Source organism: Gracilinanus agilis, chromosome 2 (assembly GCF_016433145.1).
Source record: "Gracilinanus agilis isolate LMUSP501 chromosome 2, AgileGrace, whole genome shotgun sequence".
Lineage (NCBI taxonomy): Eukaryota > Metazoa > Chordata > Mammalia > Didelphimorphia > Didelphidae > Gracilinanus > Gracilinanus agilis.
The window spans coordinates 172,758,339-172,781,261 of NC_058131.1; the positions used below are offsets into that span (position 1 = coordinate 172,758,339).

Consider the following 22,923-nt stretch of genomic DNA (forward strand, 5'->3'; position numbering starts at 1 on the left):
AAAGGAAGTAAGAAAGAAAGAAAGAAAGAAAGAAAGAAAGAAAGAAAGAAAGAAAGAAAGAAAGAAAGAAAGAAAGAAGCAAAGAAAGAAACAAAGAAAGAAACAAAGAAACAAAGTAAGAAACAAAGAAACAAAGAGAGAGAAAGGAAGAGGGAGGGAGGGATGCAGGGAGGAAGAAAGAAATAAAAGGGCTTATATGTGAAATGTTTTAGTTGGAAAAAAACACTTGTATTGTGACACAACCATCAATGATCAGCTCAATTCCACCACTTGTAAGGCAGGATTTTAAAGAAGGCTAAAAACTGAAGTATATAAAAATAACATCAATAGTAACATTGCAAAACTAACCAATTAGGTGTGATAATACTTATTAGGAAAGTAGTCTGGTTCCTACACAGGATAAGAGTCAATTTGCTTTAAATAAGACTCCCTTAATGCATTCATTATAGAAATTTAATTTTAAAAATATGGTTTACAAACAACTTTTTCAGGAATATAAATTTTAGGTACTGAAAGAAGAACAAGTAGCACTTCATGAGTGAACAGGAGGGCTCTTTCTGAATTATGATCAAGTGATATTTTTTCCTCAGTGTCATTTAAGAAGAGACAAGCCTAGGTTTTCAACTTTTGTCAGAAAAGTCATTGTAGTATAATGGAAAGTGTTGAATTGAGGGCCAACAGATGGAATTCTGATTCTCTCTGTGCCTTTGATATGCTGTGTTATCTTGAACAGGTTCTATCTTTTCTCTGGACTTCTTTTTTCTGTTGAACAAAAGGGTTAATTATATGATCTTTAAAGTATCTTCTAGCCCTGGCATTCCCCTTTCTTTGTTACAAGGTCACTTTCAGTTGTGATGTTCCATGTTCTAAGGTATCTTCCATTTTCAGTTCTGAAATTAAATATTTTAACTTGCTGCCATCTCAAACATTATATAGTCTGATTTCTTTTCAAGTCTAAAATCTAATGTTCTAAGATGAAAAGAAGTCCTTGATTTTATGAATTCAATAGTCATAGGATTTAGAGCAGAAAAGGGCTTGAATGCTCTCAATAAAAGATGAGAAACTAAGGTCAGGAAGTTAAAATTACTTGCCCAAAGTCACCAAGTTAGTAAATAGCAACATTAGAATTAGGGGTTCCAACTAGGGTCTCAGTTACAGTTCTCTTTCAACAATGTTTCTGAGAGAGGTAGAGCCAAAATGGTGGAGTAAACCAGAACAGCTCCTTGCTTCCACAAGAAGCCTCTCCAACCAAGATTAAAATATCAACACAAAATGAATACAGGAGTGAAAGAACCAACAAGGAGACAGAGTGAAACAACTATCAAGAAAGGAAAAAGCCAAAATATAGGCAGAGAGCATCTGGGGCAAATGGGGTAAGAGGAAAGCAGACCCAGTAAGAAGTTGTAGCAAGGAGGGAAGAGCAAGCCCCCCATCTCCCATATTAGAACTTAAGCTCAAGCCAACATTTATATCCTGAGAATCCTGCCTGGGCAAATGGTGGTACAAGCCAACCCCTACCCCTTAAAATTTCAAACCTGTGGAGAAGTCCAGAGCCCTAGCCCAGGGCACTCTGGACTGAAGTGAACTTATCTGTGTGGGCCCAGCAAGAAGTCAAGAATCCCAGTCTGGGCTTGGGATAAGATCATAGCTCACACTTTGGGGTATGGGCACAGTTCATGGGGTTGGAGGGGGGTGGTGGGGCCAGATCTTTTTATCCAAAACTAAGGGTTGAGATACAGGACAGGGCAATCAAGGGTATGCCTGACTGGATCAAGTACACTGTGAGGCCAAAAAATTGAGCCTAAGCCTGGAGCTAAAATTTGAATAGCACCTGACCTGATCAAATTGAGAGTGAGATCAAAATCTTATGCACAAGCCTGAGGCAAGTCCTTAAGCCATCAACATCTCAAGAGTCAATTGAATCAACAGTGGGACTGGATTCTCAGATCTCTCAGCCCTCAGACCATCACATCAGTCTCCAAGAATGGAAACTGACAAAAATCCAGAAAATAAACTGAGAAAAACATAAAGGAAGGATTGAAGTTTAAGAAGGTATCCCAACTTCCCAGAAAACAGAGTCTACCTATAATTTGATAGGAAAAGTGAGCAAACAATTAAAAAGCACCTAACTCTAAAGAATTTTTATGGAGACAAAGAACAAGGTACAGACAGTATAGAGAAGGGGATAATGAAAGCAAACACACACAATGCCCAAAAGAAAATATGGACTAGATACACATTCTGGAAGAACTCAAAAAAAGACATTAAAAACTAATTAAGGGAGGTTGAGGAAAAGTGGGGAAGAGAAACAAAAGTTATGCAAGAAGAAAGGAAAGTGATGTAAGGAGAAATGAAAGTGATGCAAGAAGAAATGAGCCAATTGAAAAAGGAGAACCAAAAACTAACAGAGGAAAACCAGGTCTTAAAATTCAGAATCGACAATCTATAAACTAATGATTTAATGACAAATCAAGAAATAATAAGGCAGAATCTCAGGAATGAATAAAACAGAGGAAAATATAAAATATCTTATTGAATAAACTACTAAGCTAGAAAATAGATCTGGGAGAGTCAATCTGAGAATTATTGGACTTATTGAAAATCATGTTGAAGAAAAAAACCTTGGATATCACATTACAAGAAATTACCAAAGACAACTGCCCAGAGATCCTTGAACAAATTGAAATTGAAGGAATTCACAGATTACCTTTAGAAAGAAATCCTCAAATGACAATTTCCAGGAAAATAATAGCTAAATTCAAGGGCCACCAAGCCAAAGAGAAAATACTTTAAGTAGCCAGAGAGAAACGATTCAAATACCATGGAATTACAATCAGGACCACACAGGACCTAACAGCTTCTACACTAAAGGATATGTAAAAGATAGAAAGGCATGGGATGATATTCAGGAAAGCAAAATATTTGGGTTTATATTCCAGAGTATATACCATACCAGGGGTTTATGCCCCTAATTATATTATTTCAGGGGAAAACTGGACATTCAATAAGATAGACAGTTTCCAAGAATTCCTGAGAAATAAGCCAGACCTAAACAAAACATTTGAAGTCCAAACATGAGACACAAGAGAAGCCCAAAAAGGTAAATAAAAAAGAGAAAACTTAAGGGACTCATTATGGTCAAAATGTTTATATATCTTCATTGAAAAAGGATTTCTATAGTTCTTGAAAATTACTCTTAGTAGTAGAGAAGATTGAAGGGATTTACTTAGAAAGAAGGTAGAGAAGTAAATTGATTATGATGATATGATATATATGATGTGTATGTAAAGTGATGATATGGAATGATATGTATGTATGATCTATGTATGCATATGAACAATATATTTAAAAATCAAGGGCTGAAATAGAGGGTTGCACTGAGAAAAAAGGGAAGGAAGAGATAGAATGGGGTAAATTATATAATATAAAGAAGTGTGAAAATCATTATATAGAGAGGAGGATAAGGGTGGTGACAGGCAATCCTTAAACTTTACTCTCATTGTAACTGGCTCAGAGAGGGGAAAAAGTATATACTCAGTGGGGTATAGTATTATATCTTACCCTGCAGAGAAGTAGAAGGAGAATTAGACAAGGGAAAATTAGAGGGAGGAGGAAGTAGGGGGAGTATTATAAAAAGCAAATACTGGTGAGGAGAAACAGAGAGAAAAGGAACAGAGCAGGATCTAAAGTGGATAATATGATGGAGGACAATACACAGTTAGTAATCATAAGACTTAATGTGACTGGGATAAACTCCCTCATAAAACAGAAGTGGATAGCAGAGTAGATTAAAAACTAGAATTCTACTATATGTTGTTTACAAGAAACACATTGAGGCAAGGTGACACACATAGATTAAAGGTAAAAGGCTGGAGCAGAATTTATTATGCATCTAAAGTAAAAAAAAAAAAGCAGGAATAGCAATCACAATACCAAAGAAAGTTAAAGTAGAAATGTATCTGATTAAAAAAGATAAGAAAGGAAATTACATTTTACTAAATGGTACTCTAAACAATGAAGTAATATTATTACTAAACATTTATGCAACAAATGGTATAGCATCCAGATTTATAAATGATAAATTAAAGAAGCTTAAGGAGGAAATAGATACTAAGCTCATAGAAGTGGAGGATGTCAATCTTCCCCTTTCAGAACTAGATAAATCAAACCAAAAAATAAACAAGAAGAAAGGGAAGTAAATGAAATGTTAGAAAAATTAGATTTAAAAGCTATCTGGAGAAAATTAAACAGAGATAAAAAGGAATATTCCTTCTTCTCAGCAATACATGGTATATATATACAAAGATCAACCCTGTACTAGAACATAGAAATATTACAAACAAATGCATAAAAGCATAAATAATAAACTTTTTCAGATCATAATGTGGTAAAAATGATAATTAATAAGGGTCCATAGAAAAGCAAATTTAAAATTAATTGGAAACTAAATCATCAAATTCTTCAAAACTCGTGGGTCAAAGAAGAAATCATAGAAAAAATTACAGACTTCATTTAAAAGAATGACAATGAGAAAACAACATATCAAAATCTATGGGATATAGCAAAAGCAGCACTCAGGGGGAAATTTATATCTCTGAGTCCCTATATCAACAAAATAGAGAGGGAGGAGATCAATGAATTGGGCTTGCAACTTAAAGAATTAGAAAAAAATTAAAAATGCCCACATAAAAAACTAAATTAGAAATCCTAAAAATTAAAGAAGAAATTAATAAAATTGAAAGTAAAATAACTATTGAACTAACAAATAAGGCTAAAGTACTGGTTAATCTAATAAAAAAAAAGAAAGAAGAGAATTAAATTAACAATATCAAAGATGAAAATGGTGATTTCACCTCCTCTAATATAGAGGAAATTAAAGTAATTATTAAGAACTATTTTGCCTAATTATATGGAAATAAATGACAATCTAGATAAAATGGATGAATATTTACAAAAATGTAAACTGCCTAGACTAACAAAAGAGGAAATAGAATACTTAAATAATCCTATCTCAGAAAAAGAAATTGAACAAGCCATCAAGGAACTTCCTAAGAAAAGATTCCCCAAGGCCAGATGGGTTCACAAGTGAATTCTATCAAACACAATGTTTCTATTCCTTCTTGAAGGAAAAGAAACTTCCATCAAGGTAGAGAGCAGTTCTGTCAACCATACAACTAACAGGTTGCATGTAGCCAGTAAAAATTCCTGACTGTGACTCAAAGCAAATTAAATTATAATTGTGGGAAGAAGCAGCTAGCCAGGTCTGGAGGCATGAGATCTGGGTTCAAATATGGCCCCAGACACTTCCTGGCTATGTGTACCTGGGTAAGTTACTTAAACCCAAATTTCTAGCCCTTACTGCTTTTCTGCCTTGGAACTCATACTTAGTGTGTATTCTAAGATAGAAGGTAAGAGTTTTATATATATGCACATATATATGTATATATATATATATATATATACACACACATACATAAATATATGTAAATTATATATGTCATGTATTTATAATCATATATAATGTAATGAATTAAATATTTATTTTTTATTTTGTGACCTCATTTGAGGTTTTCATGGAAAATATACTGGAGTGGTTTGCAATCCTATTACAGATTATTTTATAGATGAGGAAACTGAGGCAAACAGAATTAAGTGACTTGCTAGTAAATGCCTGAGGATAGATTTCAACTCAGGAAGATGAGTTTTTCTGATTCTAGGCCTGGTACTCTATCTGCTGTGCTACCTTGATGTCACAAGAGATCTCTGGTAACCCATTACTACCTGAGGCAGCCCATTCTACTTTCAGATGACTTTAGTTAGAAAGATTTTTTGACATTTAGTCAATATGTACTCTTTTCAAGTATTTTTTCCTGTTACACCTCTAGGGTCAAATAGATCAATTTGATCACCTCCCTCATTACATTAGGTCTCTATTAATTCAGTCTAGGATCATATAAGTTGTTATGGTTACCATATGTCAAATGACTATTGAGGCATTTGCAGGTGGCAGTGACTTAAAAATGACTGAACAAGAACAGATCTCTTTAAGTGGATGATGAATGACCACTTTCCAAGGATGTTGTAAAATGGATTTTTGTTTAGATAGCAATGGTCTCTTTTGCACTCACATATCTTGTCTAATTATGAGATTCTATGGGATGTTTATTGTTCCAGCTATCATATAGAGTATGCCAAAAGTCTTAGTGTGTAAGGTATTAGACATTTAATACATATAAATTCAATTTAATAATAAACTGTTGAACTTTAATAGCTCAAAACCACATAAAGATATCTCCTATATTGTTTGTTTTAAGGCCTTTTCCCCTTCTCATAGTCTATGTTCAAAACAGTAGCTCAAACTCTAATCTTCTATGGGTCAAGTTCCTTCTAGCTCTAATATTCTGTATTTTGAGTACTGACATCTTCTATTCTATATGTTAAGTCCCCATCCAGTAAGGAGACAAAACTCTGCCACTTTATGAGAAATTGGAGACTGTAGCCACTCCAGGAAAGCCAAATGTCGATTAATGAGAATATGCTAAAGATGAATGTAAGTCCAAAGTGATTGTTAGTTCTTCTTAGAGTAAAATTTATGCTGAGAAGGCAGTTTATTTTTGGCTAAGCAGTATGAAGAACCAAAGGAGGGAAGTGGTATCCCTTTGAGACTTAGAAAATCAGTGAAATTGAAGAGCCATTAAGTACTAAGAATTTCATTTTCAAGGCTAGATCAATCATACTAAAACACAGCTTTCATAATAATAATTCACATTTCTATAGCACTTAAGGTTTAAAAAAAGAACTTTTCTCACAATTGCTATATGATAGGAAGTATTAGCCCCACTATACAGATGAGAGAACTGAAAGACAGAGAAGAAATGCCTACCCCAAGCCACCCATTCAGTCATCATTTCTCATAGGCAGGACTCCAAAAAAGATCATCTCCATGGCCATTGCTTTTGTTTTTTCACAACAATGCTAACTCATCAGGTTATTCCAATCAGGAAATGCTGTGTTTTCTCTTTAGTCAACGGTATAAACTTCTCAGTCTTGTTTTCTTGGACTATGTGGCATGGCCCCCATACTTTGTGATACTCCTCATCATGTATATTTTGCTCCAGTAGTAAATATACACACATATACTTTTAAGATTTATAAAGCACTTTACAAATAATACATTTAATTTTCTCACAATGACTCTTTTAGAATAAATGAAAATCCCATTTTGTATACAAGACTGAGAGATTAAGTCACTTTTTTGGGCCATAGAATTAATAACTATGAAATATGAAATAATGAATATGGAAGAGGACACTGTGTCACCTAGTTGCCTCATTTAGGCCTCTCATTATGTTTTTTTTTATTTACCATATTCATTCCTAACTCTCTTTCTCTTCCTTGTGCCATTTCCTCAGTTCTTGGTAGAATTGGGAGAAGAGAAGAGAAAAGGCAATGGTATAGCACCTACTATATGTGCCAGACACTGTGCTAAGTGCCATTCAAATATTCTCTCATTTGATTCTCATATTAACACTGTGAGACAGGTGATATTATACACATTTAACTCTTGAGGAAACAGAGGCACACAGAGGTTAATTTATTTTCCCGGGGACACACAATTAATGTCTGAGGCTTAATTAGAACTTAAGTCTCCTTGACTCCAAGACCAGACCGTTATAAACTGTGCCACCTAGTTGCCTCCAACTTTTGTTTTCTCTCCACATATAGTTTAGCACTTAATTGATAACAGTTTTTCATTTGCTTATTTTATTGCTTTTATTAATGTGTCTTTCCATGAACAATTTAGCACTTAAGTCATAACTACTTTTTCCCACAAGGGCTTGCTTTGCTAATTCATTTGAATACAGAGACTAACTATAGCTTATACTTCTCTAGTGTTTATAGTCCAAAACAGGGATGGTGATATAGTAGATCTCAGGACATTGTTGTGTAATCAGACCATTGACTAATCAGAATTAGGATCAGAATTAGTTTTTAAAAGAAAAGAATAACAAAGAGAAAAAAATAGGATGTAAAATTGAAATATCAACTCTCAACTATTTAAGTAATAGTTTAAAAGAGGAATGACCAATTCCTTTGCACTAGAAGAACTCTCTAGCATTGTATAGAGGACAGAAAATCAAAATAGGAAATAGGCAAAAGGAATCATATCAACACAAATTATAATCATTTTGTCTAGAATTTTAACCAGTGTAAATTATTTGCCAAAACAAAGAGACCAAAAGTGCTCAGAAAGTTCCTAAGACATGAAAGACCTGGATGATTTACTGATCTGAGGGAGAGGGGGTTGCCAAATGAAATTTTGGGTTAGGATATGAACTCAGGAGGATGATGGAGGACAATGAGTGGCAAGGTCTCATAAGACAGAGAGAAGCAGTTGGTGCACAACCAGTTTAAAGAAAGTTAGTAAGATTATCAATTTAGTGAAGTCAAACCAATAGCATTCAAAGATGAAAATGGCAGTATTACAAAAAAGAAAACTTAGAAAGATTTACAAAAAATCATTGCAACAATTTTCTTTCCTCTTAAGGACAAATAGACCACCCCATAGAACAAAAGTTGGAAGAGCAGCTGAATTGTATATACAGTGTATATAGAGGAAATACATGCCAGAGGCAACACATATGAGGGTATTTAGATGATATGTAAAGTATCTGAAGAAGAGAAAGAATCTTGGACCTTATCGATAGCAAAAAAGCTGACTGAAAAAATATCTATAACTAATGACTGTATTCCTACTCTTGCATTTATACAAATGCCTTAGCATTTATGCATAGAATCATTTGTTCATAGATTGAGAGCATCTGAATGAGAGTATTAGTAGGGAACAACTATGCTTTTATTTAACAATGAACCACATCTTTGTCATTTATAATTAACTGAATGATATAGCAAATAGAAGATTCTACTATCTTTATTATTCATTATGAAAAGTTACTTTACTAATTAGAACAAAATACCACTCTGCAAGTTCCTGCACAATATTTCTCTCATTCATCCATTAATATTAAGTGAGATTCCTTGGAAGATATAAAAACAGAAATAAACTGTGCAATGATGATAGATATCAGGGAGGCAAAAGTCAAGGAGATGTAGATTAGCCAAAGATATCTGCTGCTGCTATGATGGTTGGAGATTCCATGCAGAGTCAATATCAAAGATCTCTGTGGATGTTGATATCTTCTAGATTCTCTTGTTTGTGGGTAACATGATGATTGCCTCAAGTTCCAAAATACTATAGAGCCTTGTGGAAGTAAAAGCCTATCATCCAAAGAAGTCTGGCCTATCCAGCCACAGAGGAAAAACAAGTTAATGAAGAATGCCTATTGCTCAGATCACAATGTGCATTTTGGATGGATTATCCAGAGAGATTGCCCATCAATAGGCATATCTGGGGCCAGATTTGAATAGGATGATGAGAGTAGGCTGGATTTGCTTGGGAATTTTGTACAACCCTTTTGATGTGACACCAAGCTTCCCAGGAAAATAAAGGCTCCTCTTTTTCACACAAGCATACTTAGATTTACTCTTTCTAGTGGATTATAAGAAGCTTGTTCCAAGGCCTGGGTCCTCATTGCCCAAGTCCTTCATTAAGCTAACATAGTGTCCCCTCAGGGATGTGTAATACAAGACAGATAGCCCCTTGAGAGCAGGTGTAGATATCTTCTGACTGCTTCTTGTCATCCATGATGACTACTAATTGGCTGCTGAGTAAGAACTCTATGGATAAAATTCAAAACAGAATATTTCCTCCTTAGGCATCTTCTTCCTGCTGGCCTCAAAGTGACACTTTCTGAGCTCCAGAGGGTGGGGGTCCAGGGATCCTTTCACCTCACAGGTTGGAAGACCTGACTTCATAACCTTCTAGACAAGCCTGTGTCTGGGATAGGTTCACTTCTTTTTGTATTGCCTTTCTCTTGGTAGGGGTTTTTGGAGATCTCAAAAAGCAGATGTCACCTTCCTTTAGTAAGGGGTCACTTAAGCAGTGGGATATCAAACATCTGAGTAGTGGTGGCAGAAGTGAGGCAGATTATCTGAGGATGAGTCTGTCATAAAGAGAGAGAACGCAGGGAAAGAAAGGCCCACTTGGTGTTGATTGGAGTATAATCAGCAAAGGTGAAATGTTTAAAAGTCAGTGAGTATCCCTGTTGCAACCGTCCCACTGTGTTTGAATTCTAGCTTCTCAATTAATTGTACTCATTCTATGACGCTTTTTCTTAGAATTGCACTTTCCATGTAGGAATTAAATTGCTTGATCCATACCTGAGCTATGTTCCTGTTCTGGGAAACTTTTGTACTTTCTCTCCACCCTCCCCACCTAACTTCTGAGGAAGTCTTCTCAGGCAAAACTTAGAATTGTTCCTTAGCAATTTCAGGTATTGGCTAGAATTAAAGCACTGGCAGCCTAGTTCTCCCACTGAGGAGAGAGGTAACCCTAGAGCATTGAACCCAGTGTGAAACAAAATAGCTAGGGAAGGGACAGGGATTGGTAAATGTGACTTGCCCCTGTGGCCTCAGCCTAGTGGAGCAAAGCTACCTAGAATTCTAGATGTCAAAGAACTAAACCATTTTTGAAAAGCTAATTCTATTCAATCTCAAGAGCTTAATCTCTTTTTTGAGCTGCACACATTGCCAGGTCTGTCTGCTTTCTTTCTTTCCTCCTTCCCTCCCTCCCTTTCTCTCTCTCTCTTTCTGTCTCTGTCTGTCTCTTTCTGTCTCTGTCTATCTCTCTCTCTGTCTCTTTCTCTCTGTCTTTCTCTTTCTCCTTTTTTTTTAAATTCTCTGTTGGCTTCAGTTGGGACAGTCTATTGTTATTGTCATCTAACCCTGCAATCATTTCAGTAAAATAATAAAATGTCATTTGTTTGTGAAACCCACCTGACTGTATTTTGGGGTAAGAGTTATTTCTGCCTTTAAGTTTGAATATTAACTTCTGTGCCACAAAATGCAAAACTTTAATATAAAGTATTAGAAAAGGACAATGATATACTCCTTAAAATTCTAGGGACTGTTCCAGATTGGTGATATGATCAGTAGCATTGCTGTGTATCCTGGAAACATGCTCAGGTCAGTAAATGAGGATTATAAGAGGTGGAAATATTTAATATCCCCTCACAGATATCTTACGAGGGACCCTCCCGACTCCAGTACACACACACACACACACGCACACACACATGCACAAACACAAATGCACATTTCAGAGTTGTCACTGATATATTCTACTTCCTATTAATTAAAATGATTCTTTAAATTGGCTTACTGAGCTGGAACCCTGTGGATTTTTTTAAGGTGGATGTCTCTGCTCCTTCATTCTTTTGGCCTCCAAGTGTAAAAATGATTCTCTGAACTCTGGACAGCTATTGAGAAGAGCTCCCTCCCATTTGCAATACTACAAGCCACAAACTTATGTCATCTTAGACAAGATTGTGTGTGGGATGGGGTCACCATGCCTATCTGTTTTTTACAGGATCTTAGGAGATTTCCAAAGGCAGCTAGCCCTTATAAAGTGGGTCAGGGGAGCCCAAGTGGTAGGTTTTGGTACTGGAATTGGGGTAGTTGAGTCAGAAATAGTAGTTACAGACAGCAAAGAGAAAGGGAGACAAAGACACAGAGTAATGAAGGGAAAGGAATAGCCTAGTTGATGTTGATCAGGCTGTATTTTGGGGAGGTGAAATATTAAACAGTTCATGAGTAACTAGTGCTGTGGTTATTGTTCAGGCATTTCCAGTTGTGTCCAGCTCATCATGATCCTATTTGGAATTTTCTTAGTAAAGATTTGCCATTTCTTTCTCTACATCTCATTTTACAGATGAGGAAATTGAGGCACATACTGATAAGTGATTTGCCCAAGGTCACAACCCATAGGGATCATATTTGAATTCAGAAAGATGAGTTTTGTGACTCAGGGCCCAGCATTCTACTCTAACCATTGCACCACGTAGCTGCGGTAAACTGTAGCAACGGCCTTAATTAAACTTGAATATTATCCTTTCAAATAAATATAATCACACTATGATTCTTTATTGTTTAGCACTTGCCCTTTCTCTGTGGGGATAAAATGATTGTTTCATGCCTGATTCATGTATATAAATTGAACAGTATTTTTTTATATTTTTGGTCCCTTTAATAAGAGTCAAAAATAGAATTGTTCCTAGGAATTTGAGCTAAATTAGCTAATCATAGTTTTATTAAATGCCTACTTGCAGTGAGCTTTGTGATGAACTGGAGGTACCCAAAAATATTATCATTTTTAAGGAGTTTACAGTCTAATAGAGGAGACAACTTGCAAGCAGCTGTATCTAAATATATATATATATATATATAGATAGATAGATAGATAGATAGATAGATAGATAGATAGATAGATAGGGGCAGCTGGGTAGTTCAGTGGGTTGAGAGTTAGGCCTAGAGACGGGAGGTCCTAGGTTCAAATCTGGCTTTAGACACTTCCTAGCTGTGTGACCCTGGGCAAGTCACATAACCCCCATTGCCTATCCTTAGAACTCTTCTGCCTTGGAGTCAATATACAGTATTAACTGCAAGATGAAAGGTAAAGGTTTAAAAAAAATTAAACAAATAAATAAATTATATATATATATATTTATATATACATATATATAAACAATATATACACACATATACAAAATACAAAGACAGTTTATATCCTGTCTATATATTATATATATGGTATGTGTGCGTATATATATATATATATATATATATATACATTATATATATAACATATAGACAGGATAAACTGAAGATAATCTCAGAGGGAAAACATTGCCATTAAGGGTAATCAGGAGAGGCTGCTTGCAAAGGTAGGATTTGAGTTGAGCCTAGAAGCCAGGAGATAAAATGGTGTTAGGAGGTAAAATATCTTATGTGGAAACAGAAAGTGGGACAGTCATTAAATCAGAGAGAGTGTTAAAGGGAGAAAATTGGAAGTGTGAAAAAGGTCCAGGTTATGAAGGACTCTAAAAGTCAAAGTGAGGACAGTTGGTGCAATATATAACAATGAGCAAATCTGAAGAATAAAAATAACAGCTATCATCAAGGAACTGTCTGATAGCAAAACAAGATGGAGAATGAGAGGTGACAAATCACCTGTCACAGGGTTGCATTGGTACCCACTTGAGGTCTAGGAAAATCAACTGGACCTCCAATACTTTGAATGGACCCTCTTGTAATGAAGGTATGGGCGGTCTTGGCCAAGAATATCACATAGGCAGACAGGATGAGATAGGTTATTATCAAAATTACTGGAGGAAATTCCTGAATTGAGATTACAGAATTATTGTAACAGTTTTTATACTAGTTATCTTGTGTACGAAAAAGTTTAAAAATAGATTTGTAAACCTCAAAATACTGTATATTATTACTATAATGGATGGTAAATCTGGAAACACTTTAGAAATTATTTAATTGCTCAAAATTCTTTTTCCTTAAAAAAACAAAACCCTTCCCTTCTATCTTAGAATCAATACTGTGTACAGGTTCCAAGGCAGAAGAGTGGTAAGGATTAGACAATGGGGGTGAAGTGACTTAGCTAGAGTCACATGGCAAGAAGTGTCTAAAGCCATATTGGAACCCAGGACTTCCCGTCTCTAGGTCTGGTTCTCAATCCACTGAGCCACCCAGCTGCCCCAATTGTTGAAAATTCTGAGGGATAATCTTCCGCTGGGAGATCAGTTTGTTTTATTTGGTAGTCAGCATTGCATGTAGAAATTAATCTTGCTTTAATTATGATATCTCCACATGCTCCATATATAGCCATCTCTCCACCTTTCCCTTAATGAGCCTGAGCTTAAAGCCCTGATACTTAATTCAGTTTCCAAAGTTCATTTTCTCTCAAACATCTCCTTCTCCTGGATTTCATGAAAGGGAGTCCAGGTACAAACTTAAAGAAACAGGCACTTACTTGAGTGACTTTTCTGTTCCTTCTTGGATCTGCAGGCACAGTGTCCAATGATCTCTGGGGAACTTACATCGCTATGGCAGTTCACACAGTACAAAAAGGCTCTGGATAATGAAAGCAAATCACTCAGGAGGAGACAAGACTAAGTCAAGACACTTCCCAATAAGTTGCATTTTCTTAATGCCTCCCCTCCTACGCAAAGGAAAAGATTACCTTTTGACTTCATGTAGAGATTTAGCAATAAAATATCCAATGGTGTTCCTATTTACTTTAATCATTTCCGGTGGATTTAGCATTAAGCTTCTGCAAAGGCAAAATGAAAAGTGTGGTGATTGTTCCCTCTGACTTCTAGGCTGTAGTCATAGGTTTGTATTGCCACTGAGGCAGCTAAGAGATGCAATGGATAGGGAACTGGCCCTGGATTCAAGAAGACCAGAGTTCAAATCCTTTCTCTGATACTTCCTCTAGGGGGTGACCCTGGCCAAGTGACATAATCTCAATTTCTTCCACTATAAAGTGGAGAATAGCACCTACCTCTCAAAGTTGTGAGGATCAAAAGAAAAATCTGTAAAACACTTTGCACAGTGCCTGCCACATCACAGGTGTTTATTCCCTTTTCCCCTTCCTTGTGGATGGATTCACATATTTTAAAAGTTAATATTGATTTCTTTCACTTTAATGCCAAACACAAAGATAATTTGAATTTGATTTCTGCCACAATCAAGCCAAGAATTATATTCACTGTGTACTTCATCCCCTCCCTCCAGCTCCATACATATGTACATACACTCAGGCAGTGAAATCCAGTCACCAGTAAGTTCAGGCCTCCTTCTGCAGATGGTCAACCAGTCAATCAATCAGAATTTATAAAGCACTTGGAATGTGCTAGGCACTGGGTCACACACTGAGAAGTCAAAGATGCAAAACTGATATAATCCTTCCCACAAAAAGCCTACATTCTTGGGGAGAGGAGGAAGAAGGAGGTAACACACATATGCAAAACATACAAAATAACTACAAAATAATTTTGGGAGGAAAGCTCTTAAATTTGGGGAAGGGGATATAGTCAAGAACATTTAAGAGGTAGTGTCTGAGCTGAGTTTTAAATAAAGTCTGGGCTTTTAACTGCTTGCTGGGTCCTATTTATTCATTATCCTTATTCATGATAAAATTAACAATGATAACAATAGTGTTTCCCTCATCAGAAATCCTCTGAGGTAGTAACTGATATAATCATTAAGTATATTTTACAGGTGAGGAAAATAAGCCTAAGAGATGTCACATGACCTACCCTGGCATCATTTCCCTAAGCAATAAAGTGTTGGAACTAGAATTGAAGCCCAAGCATCTTTATTAAAAGTTTAATTATCTTCCTACTATATATTTAGGAAAACAAGTTCAGATAGCATTTTTCATCATATGTCATTCAAAAATTTTTTGGGTCATTGAATTACTGAGAATAGCCAAGTCATTCAAAGTTGATCATTGCTCAATATTTCTGTTTCTGTCTACAACAGTCTCCTTGTTCTGATTATTTCACTTTGCAACAGAATAGGGAAGGCTTGACATGTTTTTCTGAAAGCATCTTACTCATCATTTCTTATAATACAATAGTATTCCGTCACAATCATATGCCAAAATATGTTCAGCCATTTTCTGGTTGATGGGCATCCCCTCGATTACCAAATTTGCCACAAGAACATAAATATTTTTGTACATTTAAGTCCTTTTCCTTTTCCTTTGATTACTTTGAGATATACCTGATACTGGTATTTCTGGGTCAAAGGATACTCAGTTCTATAACACTTTGTGCTTATTCCAATTTGCTCTCCAGAATGCTTAGATCAGTTCACAATTCTTCCAAAAGTGTAATGAGTATCCTGATTTTATACATTACCCCGAGCATGTTATTTTTTTTTATATGGGTGAAGTGATATCTCAGAATTGTCTTAATGTACATTTCTCTAATCAATATTCATTTAGAACATTTTTATGTGACTATAGATAACATATTTCTTTTTCTGAAAATTTTTTGTTCATATCTTTTGACTCTCAATTAGGCACTGACTCATATTCTTAATAATTTGACTCAATTTTCTATACATTTGAAAAATAAGGCATTTATTAGAGAAATTCTGTAATCCCAACACCTCCTCTGCCCAGTTTCTTTTCTAATATTGGCTATATTGGTTTTATTTGTGCAAAACTTTTATACTTTAATGTAATCAAATAATCCATTTTACATCTTGTAATGTTCTTCATTTCTTATTTTGTTATAATTCTTCCGTTATCCATAGATCTGACACAGGTAAACTATTCCATGCTCCCTTAATTTGCATATGATATCACTCTTTATATTTAAATAATGACTCCATTTTGATCTTATCTCAATATGTGGTATGGAAGTTGATCTATACCTAGTTTCTGCTGAATTGCTTTCCTGTTTTCCTAGAAGTTTTTGCCAATAATTAGTTCTTATCCCAAAAGTTTGGATCTTTGCATAAAAAACGAGATTACAAGGGTCTTGTACCATTTACCTAATCAATTCCATTGATATATCACCGTATTTCTTAGCCAGAACTTTTTCTATCTCTTGCTGCTGAACTTTGTTGGCAGTATATAGAAATCCTGGTGATCTATGTGTGTTTATTTTATATCCTACAACATTGGAAAAGTAGTTAATTATTTCAACTAATTGTTTAGTTGATTTTTCCAAGATTCTCTAAGTATACCAACATATCATCTGTGAAGAAAAAGTTTTGTTTCTTCATTGCATCTTCTAAATTCTTCAATTTCTTTTTCTCTCTTATTGTAATAGGTAGCATACAGTATTAAATAACAGTGGTGATAAAGGGCATCCTTGAGTCACCTTTGATCTTATTGGGAAGGCTTCTGGTTCATGCTCATAACAGATGCTTGCTGATGGTTACAAATAGCTATTACTTATCAATTTAAGGAAAACACCATTTATCCTATTTTCTCTCATGTTTTTAATAGGAATGGATTTTGTCAAAATAGGAATAGATTTTGTCAAAAGATTTTCCTGCATCTATTAAGATAATTATATTATTTTTGTTGATTTTATTATTGATATGGTTAATTATACTGATAGTTTTTCTAATATTGAACCAGTCCTGCATTACTGGTATAAATCCCACCAGGTCACAGTGAATGATTATTGTGAAATATTGCAGTAATCTCTTGCTAGTATTTTATTTAAAACTTATGCATTAGAAAAACAACTGCTTGAACACATGGTTTGATGGGGATTTTATTGTGGAGGTAGAGGCTAAATGAAAACTCTAGTCCAACTATCAATAATATGGAATTAGGTCTTAATCAATGATACATGTAAAACCCAGTGGAATTGTGCGTCAGCTACAGGGGGATCGGGATTTTGGGGAAGAGGGAAAGAACATTAAAATGTAACTATAGGAAAATATTCAAAACATAAATAAATAAACAAACAAATAAATAAGTAGATCGCCCCCCTCCAATTTCTACATTAATATTCATTAGAGAAATTGGTCTATAGCTTTCTTTCTCTGATTTTGCTCTTCCTGGTTTATGTGCCATAAGAAGCATTTGGTAGGATCTCTTCTTTGGCTATTTCCCCAAATAATTTATATGCTATCAATTGTACTTTTTTAATGTGCATACATTATGTCTTTCATGTTTCTATTTATCAGTTTATTCACTGGGGATTGATATTCACAAAGTATTTTTCAAATATTACTTCTGTTGTGGTAGATGATGTTCTCTTGGTTCTACTCATTTTACTCATTATCTTACGTAGATTTTTCCAGGTTTTTGTTTGTTTATTTTAAGCTCTTCCATTCTGTTTTAAAATTAATATGAAATATTGATTACAAGACAGAAAAGCAGTAAGGGCTAGACTATTGGGTTAATACACCTGCCTAGGGTCATACAGTTTGTAAGTGTCTGAGGCCACATTTGAACCCAGGATCTCACCCAAGTTAATTAAAAAATTATCCTGCTTATCATTTCTTATAGCAGAGTAGTAGTCTATCACAAATATATACCTCAATTTGTTCAGCGATTCTCCTACTGATGGACACCCCTTCAATTTCCAATTCTTTGTCACCACAAAGAGAGCTGCTATAAATGTTTTGAAACATAGGTACTTTTCCTTTTCCCCTCATCTCCTTGGGAAATAGACCCAACAATGCTATTTCTGGTTCTAAGGGTGTATACACAATTACATAATTTTCTGGGAATAATTCCAAATTGCTCTCCAAAATGGTTGGATTAGTTCACAGTTCCATCCACAATGTATGTATCTCCATTTTTCCACATTTCAGATATTTATCATTTTGTCCTTTTGTCATTTTAGCCAATCTGATAGGTATGAGATGTCCCAGAATTGTTTTGCTTTGTACTCTTCCACATAGTATATTTTTCTTGGTCATTAATCCTAACCCTTTGCTCTTTGAAATACTGTGTTCCATGTCCTTCATCCTTTTAATGTTGAAACTGCTAAATCTTGTTATTCTGATATAGCTCCATAATATTCAAATTTTTTTTCTTTTTGCCTTTAGTATTTTCTCCTTAACCTAGAAACTATGAAACTTAGCAATGATATTCTACATATGGGTTTTCATCTTGGAATTTCTTTCTGATGGTGATCAGTGAATTCTTTCAATTTCTATTTTGCCCTCTAGTTCTAAAACTTCCAGGGAAATTCCCTTAATAATTTCTTGGAGTTTAGTGTCTATATTTTTTTATCATAACATCCTGGAAGTCCAATAATTCTTATTTTGCTTTTTCTTGATCTCTTTTCCAAATATATTATTTTTTAAAAATAAGATGTTTTACATAGTCTATTTTTTAAAATTTTCCTTTGTTATTTCTTGTTACATTAGAATGTCATTTAACTCCCCTTTGTCAAATGCTAAATATATGTAAATTATTTTCTTTGGTGTGTTTTTGGGTCTTTTTTTATAATTAGGAGATGTTTCATTATTTTCTTGCATCACTCTTTTTTTCTAAAATTTTAACCTCTTTTGTATGGTTTTTGAATCTTTTTATTGCTTTCCAAAAAATTATTTCTGTGTTTATGGCTATTTGACAATTTTCTTTATTGTTTTAGACATAACTGTTTTAACTTCACTGTCCTTTGAATTTGGACAATGGTTTTCTCTGTACCCATTGCAGCTAAATATGGTTAGATTCTTTCTCTTTTATTTACTCATCAAACAAACAAACAAACAAACAAACAAACAAACAAACAAACAAACAAACAAACAAACAAAAACAGTGACCACTAGGCTTAATTGTAAACCTTAAGTTAGTTTGGGGTATAGGGGATGATGCTTCAGGTTTCCCTGTTTTTGAGCTTGATATTTCCTGAGTCCTATTTAGTTGTTCTACTTTCCACAATCCATTATACTTAATCAAATTATTGGCATATAATTAGGCAAAATAACTCCTAATAATTACTTTAATTTCCTCTTTATTGGTAGTGAATACATTATTTTCATTTTTGAAGTTGATAATTTAATTTCCTTCTTTCATTTTTAAATCAAATATCAGTATTTAGGTTTACTTATTATTCAATCATTTTCTTTTCAATATTATTAATGTCACCTTTGATTTTCAAGTTTTTCAATTTGGTATTTAATTGGAGTTTAATTAGCTCTTTTTTCTATTTTTTTTTAATTTCATGCCCATTTATTGATCTGTTCTTTCTCTAATTTATTAATGTAGGCATTTAAAGACATAAATTTCCCCCTACAAATTGCTTTAGCAATATCTTGTAAATTTCAGTATCTTATTTTATTGTAATTTTCTTCAGTGAAATTACTGATCATCTTTAATGATTTGTTCTTTGAACCACTTATTCTTTAGAAATTGGTTATTTAGTTTCTAATTAATTTAAATCTTTCTATGATCATTTATTGAATGTAATTTTTATAACAATATGATTTGAAAAAAATGTACTTAATGCTTCTGTTTCTGAGTTTTTGTGAAATTTTTACATCTTAATACAGTCAATTTTTGTGTAGATGTTATACACTACCAAGAAAAAGGTATGTTCTTTTCTATTTCCATCCAGTTTTCTCCAGAGGTCTAGCATATATATATATATATATATATATATATATATATATATATATATATATATATATATATCTTTTCTAAAATTATTATCACCTTTTAAATGTCTTTTTTGTTTGTATTTTGGCTAAATTTATCCAGATATAAGGAGGATGTTTAGGTTTCCCACTAGTATGATTTTACAGTCTGTTTCTTCTTTTAGGATATTTAACTTCTTCAAAATTTTGGATGCTATACTATTTGGTACATATATGTTTAATATTGATATTACATTATTTTCTATGGGACCTTTTAGCAAAATTGAACTTCCTATGTTTTTGGTTGTGCTTTGTCCGAGATCATGATTGCTCCCCACCCCCAACCCTGCCTCCCAGGTGAAACATAATAGATTCTGCTTCAGACTCTTACTTTTACTCTGGATGTCATTCTGTTTCAAGTCTTCTTATAAGCAACATAATGCACATTCTTGTTTTTAATTTATCCTGCTATTTGCTTCTGAGTTTAGCTCATTTTGTGTCTGACTTTAGCTCATTCATATTCACAGTAATGGTTATAATTTATTTATTTTCATCCTATTTTCCCATGTATCTTCTTCTTTCTCTCTTTTTACACTGTTCCTTCTCAAAAGTCTGTTTTGCTTCTGACCAATGCTTTCCTTAATCCACACTCCCTTCTACTATGTCTTCCCCTCACCTCTTGCCTTCCTATTTCCTTATTGAGTAAGATGGATTTTTGTATACAACTAAGTATGTACATGCTATCTTCCTTTCATGTCTCTTTTGTGAGATAATTCTCCCATTCTTTATCTCCTTTCTTCCTTCTCCTAGTTCATTTTTATCATCCCTTAATTTATTTTCAATCATCCTATCCTACTTAAATCACATCAATGCCTTCTGTCTATGAATACTCCTTCGAATTGCCCTAATAATAAAGTTCTTAAGAATTGCAATTATCATCTTCCCATATAGCAATGAAAACATTTTAACTATTAAATCCCTTATGATTTCCCTTATTTAATGCATCTTGATTTTAAGAGTCAAATTTTCTATTCAACTCTGGTCTTTTTATCAGGAATAATTGAACATCCTCTATTTCATAAATGTAATTCTTCCAAAGGGATTATGCTCAATTTTGCTGGGTAAATTATTCTAAGTTATAATACTACCTTTCTTGCCTTCGGGAATATCATACTCCAAGTCTTTAAATTCTGAATGTGAAAGTTGTTGAATGTTGTGTGATCCTGACTGTAGCTGCATAATTTTTAAATTGTTTCTTTCTGGTTGCTTTGCAATATTTTCTCTTTGATTTGAGGACCTTAAAATTTGGCTATAATATTCCAGGAGTTTTCATTTTGAGATTTCTTTCAGGAGGTAATTAATAGTTTTTCAATTTTTATTTTACTCTCTTGTTCAAGGATTTCAGGACAGTTTCCTTGAAAATTTCTTGAAATGTGATCTCTAGACTATAAAATTAAAAAAAAAATCTCCTTGATCTACTTTCAAGGTTAGTTGTTTTTCCAATGAAACATTTCACATTTCCTTCTAATTTTTCATTTTTAAATTTTGTTCTATTGTTTCTTAATGTGTCAATGTTTCAATGAGTCACTAGCTTCCATTTGCCCAATTGTAATTTTTTTTAAGAAATATTTTTTCAATGTTCTATTCTTTTTCTATTTGTCTAATTCTATTTTTTTTTTGTGAATTTCTATGCCTCTTTTCCTATTTGGCCAATTTTACTTTTTAAGGTTTTTTTTGTTGTTGTTGTTTGTTTTTTTTGCCATTTTGGCCAATTCTGTTTCTTAAGTTCTTATTTTCTTTATTATTTTTTGTGCCTCTTTTAACATATCATTGACTTTCTTTTCAGAATTTTCTTGTATTTCATTTATTTTTTTTAACTTTTGCTTCTAGTTCTCTCATTTGGTTTTTTAAGTTCTTTTTGAGTTCCTCTAAAATTTCTTGGACTTGTTCCCAATTCACATTTTTAAAAAAAATTTTCTTTAAGCTATTTTGACATTGTTGTCTTCTTTTGAGTTTATACCTTAATCTCTGTCACCATATTATTGCTTTATGGTAGAAGTTCCTTTTTGTTGTTTAATCATTTTATCCAGCCTATTTCTTTCTTTCTTTAAACCCTTACCTTCTGTCTTGGAGCCAATACACAGCTGGGAAGTGTCTGAGGACAGATTTAAACCTAGGACCTCCCATCTCTACGCTTGGCTCTCAATCTACTAAGCCACCAAGCTGCCCCCTACAGTCTATTTCTTAACTTTTACTCTAATTAACATTGTGCTCTGCTCCTGGGATGATAGGACACTGCCACAAGCTTTTTTTTTTTAAACCCTTGTACTTCAGTGTATTGTCTCATAGGTGGAAGATTGGTAAGGGTGGGCAATGGGGGTCAAGTGACTTGCCCAGGGTCACACAGCTGGGAAGTGGCTGAGGCCGGGTTTGAACCTAGGACCTCCTGTCTCTAGGCCTGACTCTCACTCCACTGAGCTACCCAGCTGCCCCTGCCACAAGCTTTAAGATTTTTGTGTTACTGTTTTCAGAGCTAATTCTGAGGGTTTGTATGTTTTTGTTGTTTTGTAAGTGATATTATCTAAGTAGATGTGTTGTCATTGCCCTCCTGGTTTGTGTAGTGGTCTTCACTGAAGAGATTTAGTTCTCCTCTGGACATAGGTGCTAGTGTTTCCTTTTGTAACCAGTTCCTCAGCTTTCCTATAGCTATTATTGCTAGTGCTCTTGCCTTAGAATTGAGACTAAGGCTTCTACTCTTGTGAGAGAACACTCTTAATCTCTTTTAGCTAGCACCTACTATACTCTCAATACCTTCCTTACTTCATCTCCACATGTCTAAGAGTAAACTAACTCCTCCCCAATGATGCCTCTTTGTCCTCTTCTCCCAGT

The 22,923-nt window shown here is 34.2% G+C and overlaps 1 protein-coding gene across 1 annotated transcript in view; it reads right to left on the reverse strand.

The window, feature by feature from the left end:
• KCNU1 (potassium calcium-activated channel subfamily U member 1) overlaps positions 1-22,923 on the reverse strand; it is a 274,056-nt gene that overhangs the window by 114,377 nt on the left and 136,756 nt on the right. Inside the window, exons 18-19 of the mRNA XM_044659543.1 lie at positions 14,153-14,242; positions 13,943-14,043 (exon numbers count right to left, since the gene is read on the reverse strand). Of these exons, the coding sequence (XP_044515478.1) occupies positions 13,943-14,043; positions 14,153-14,242 (191 nt within the window). The remainder of the gene's footprint in view (positions 1-13,942; positions 14,044-14,152; positions 14,243-22,923) is intronic.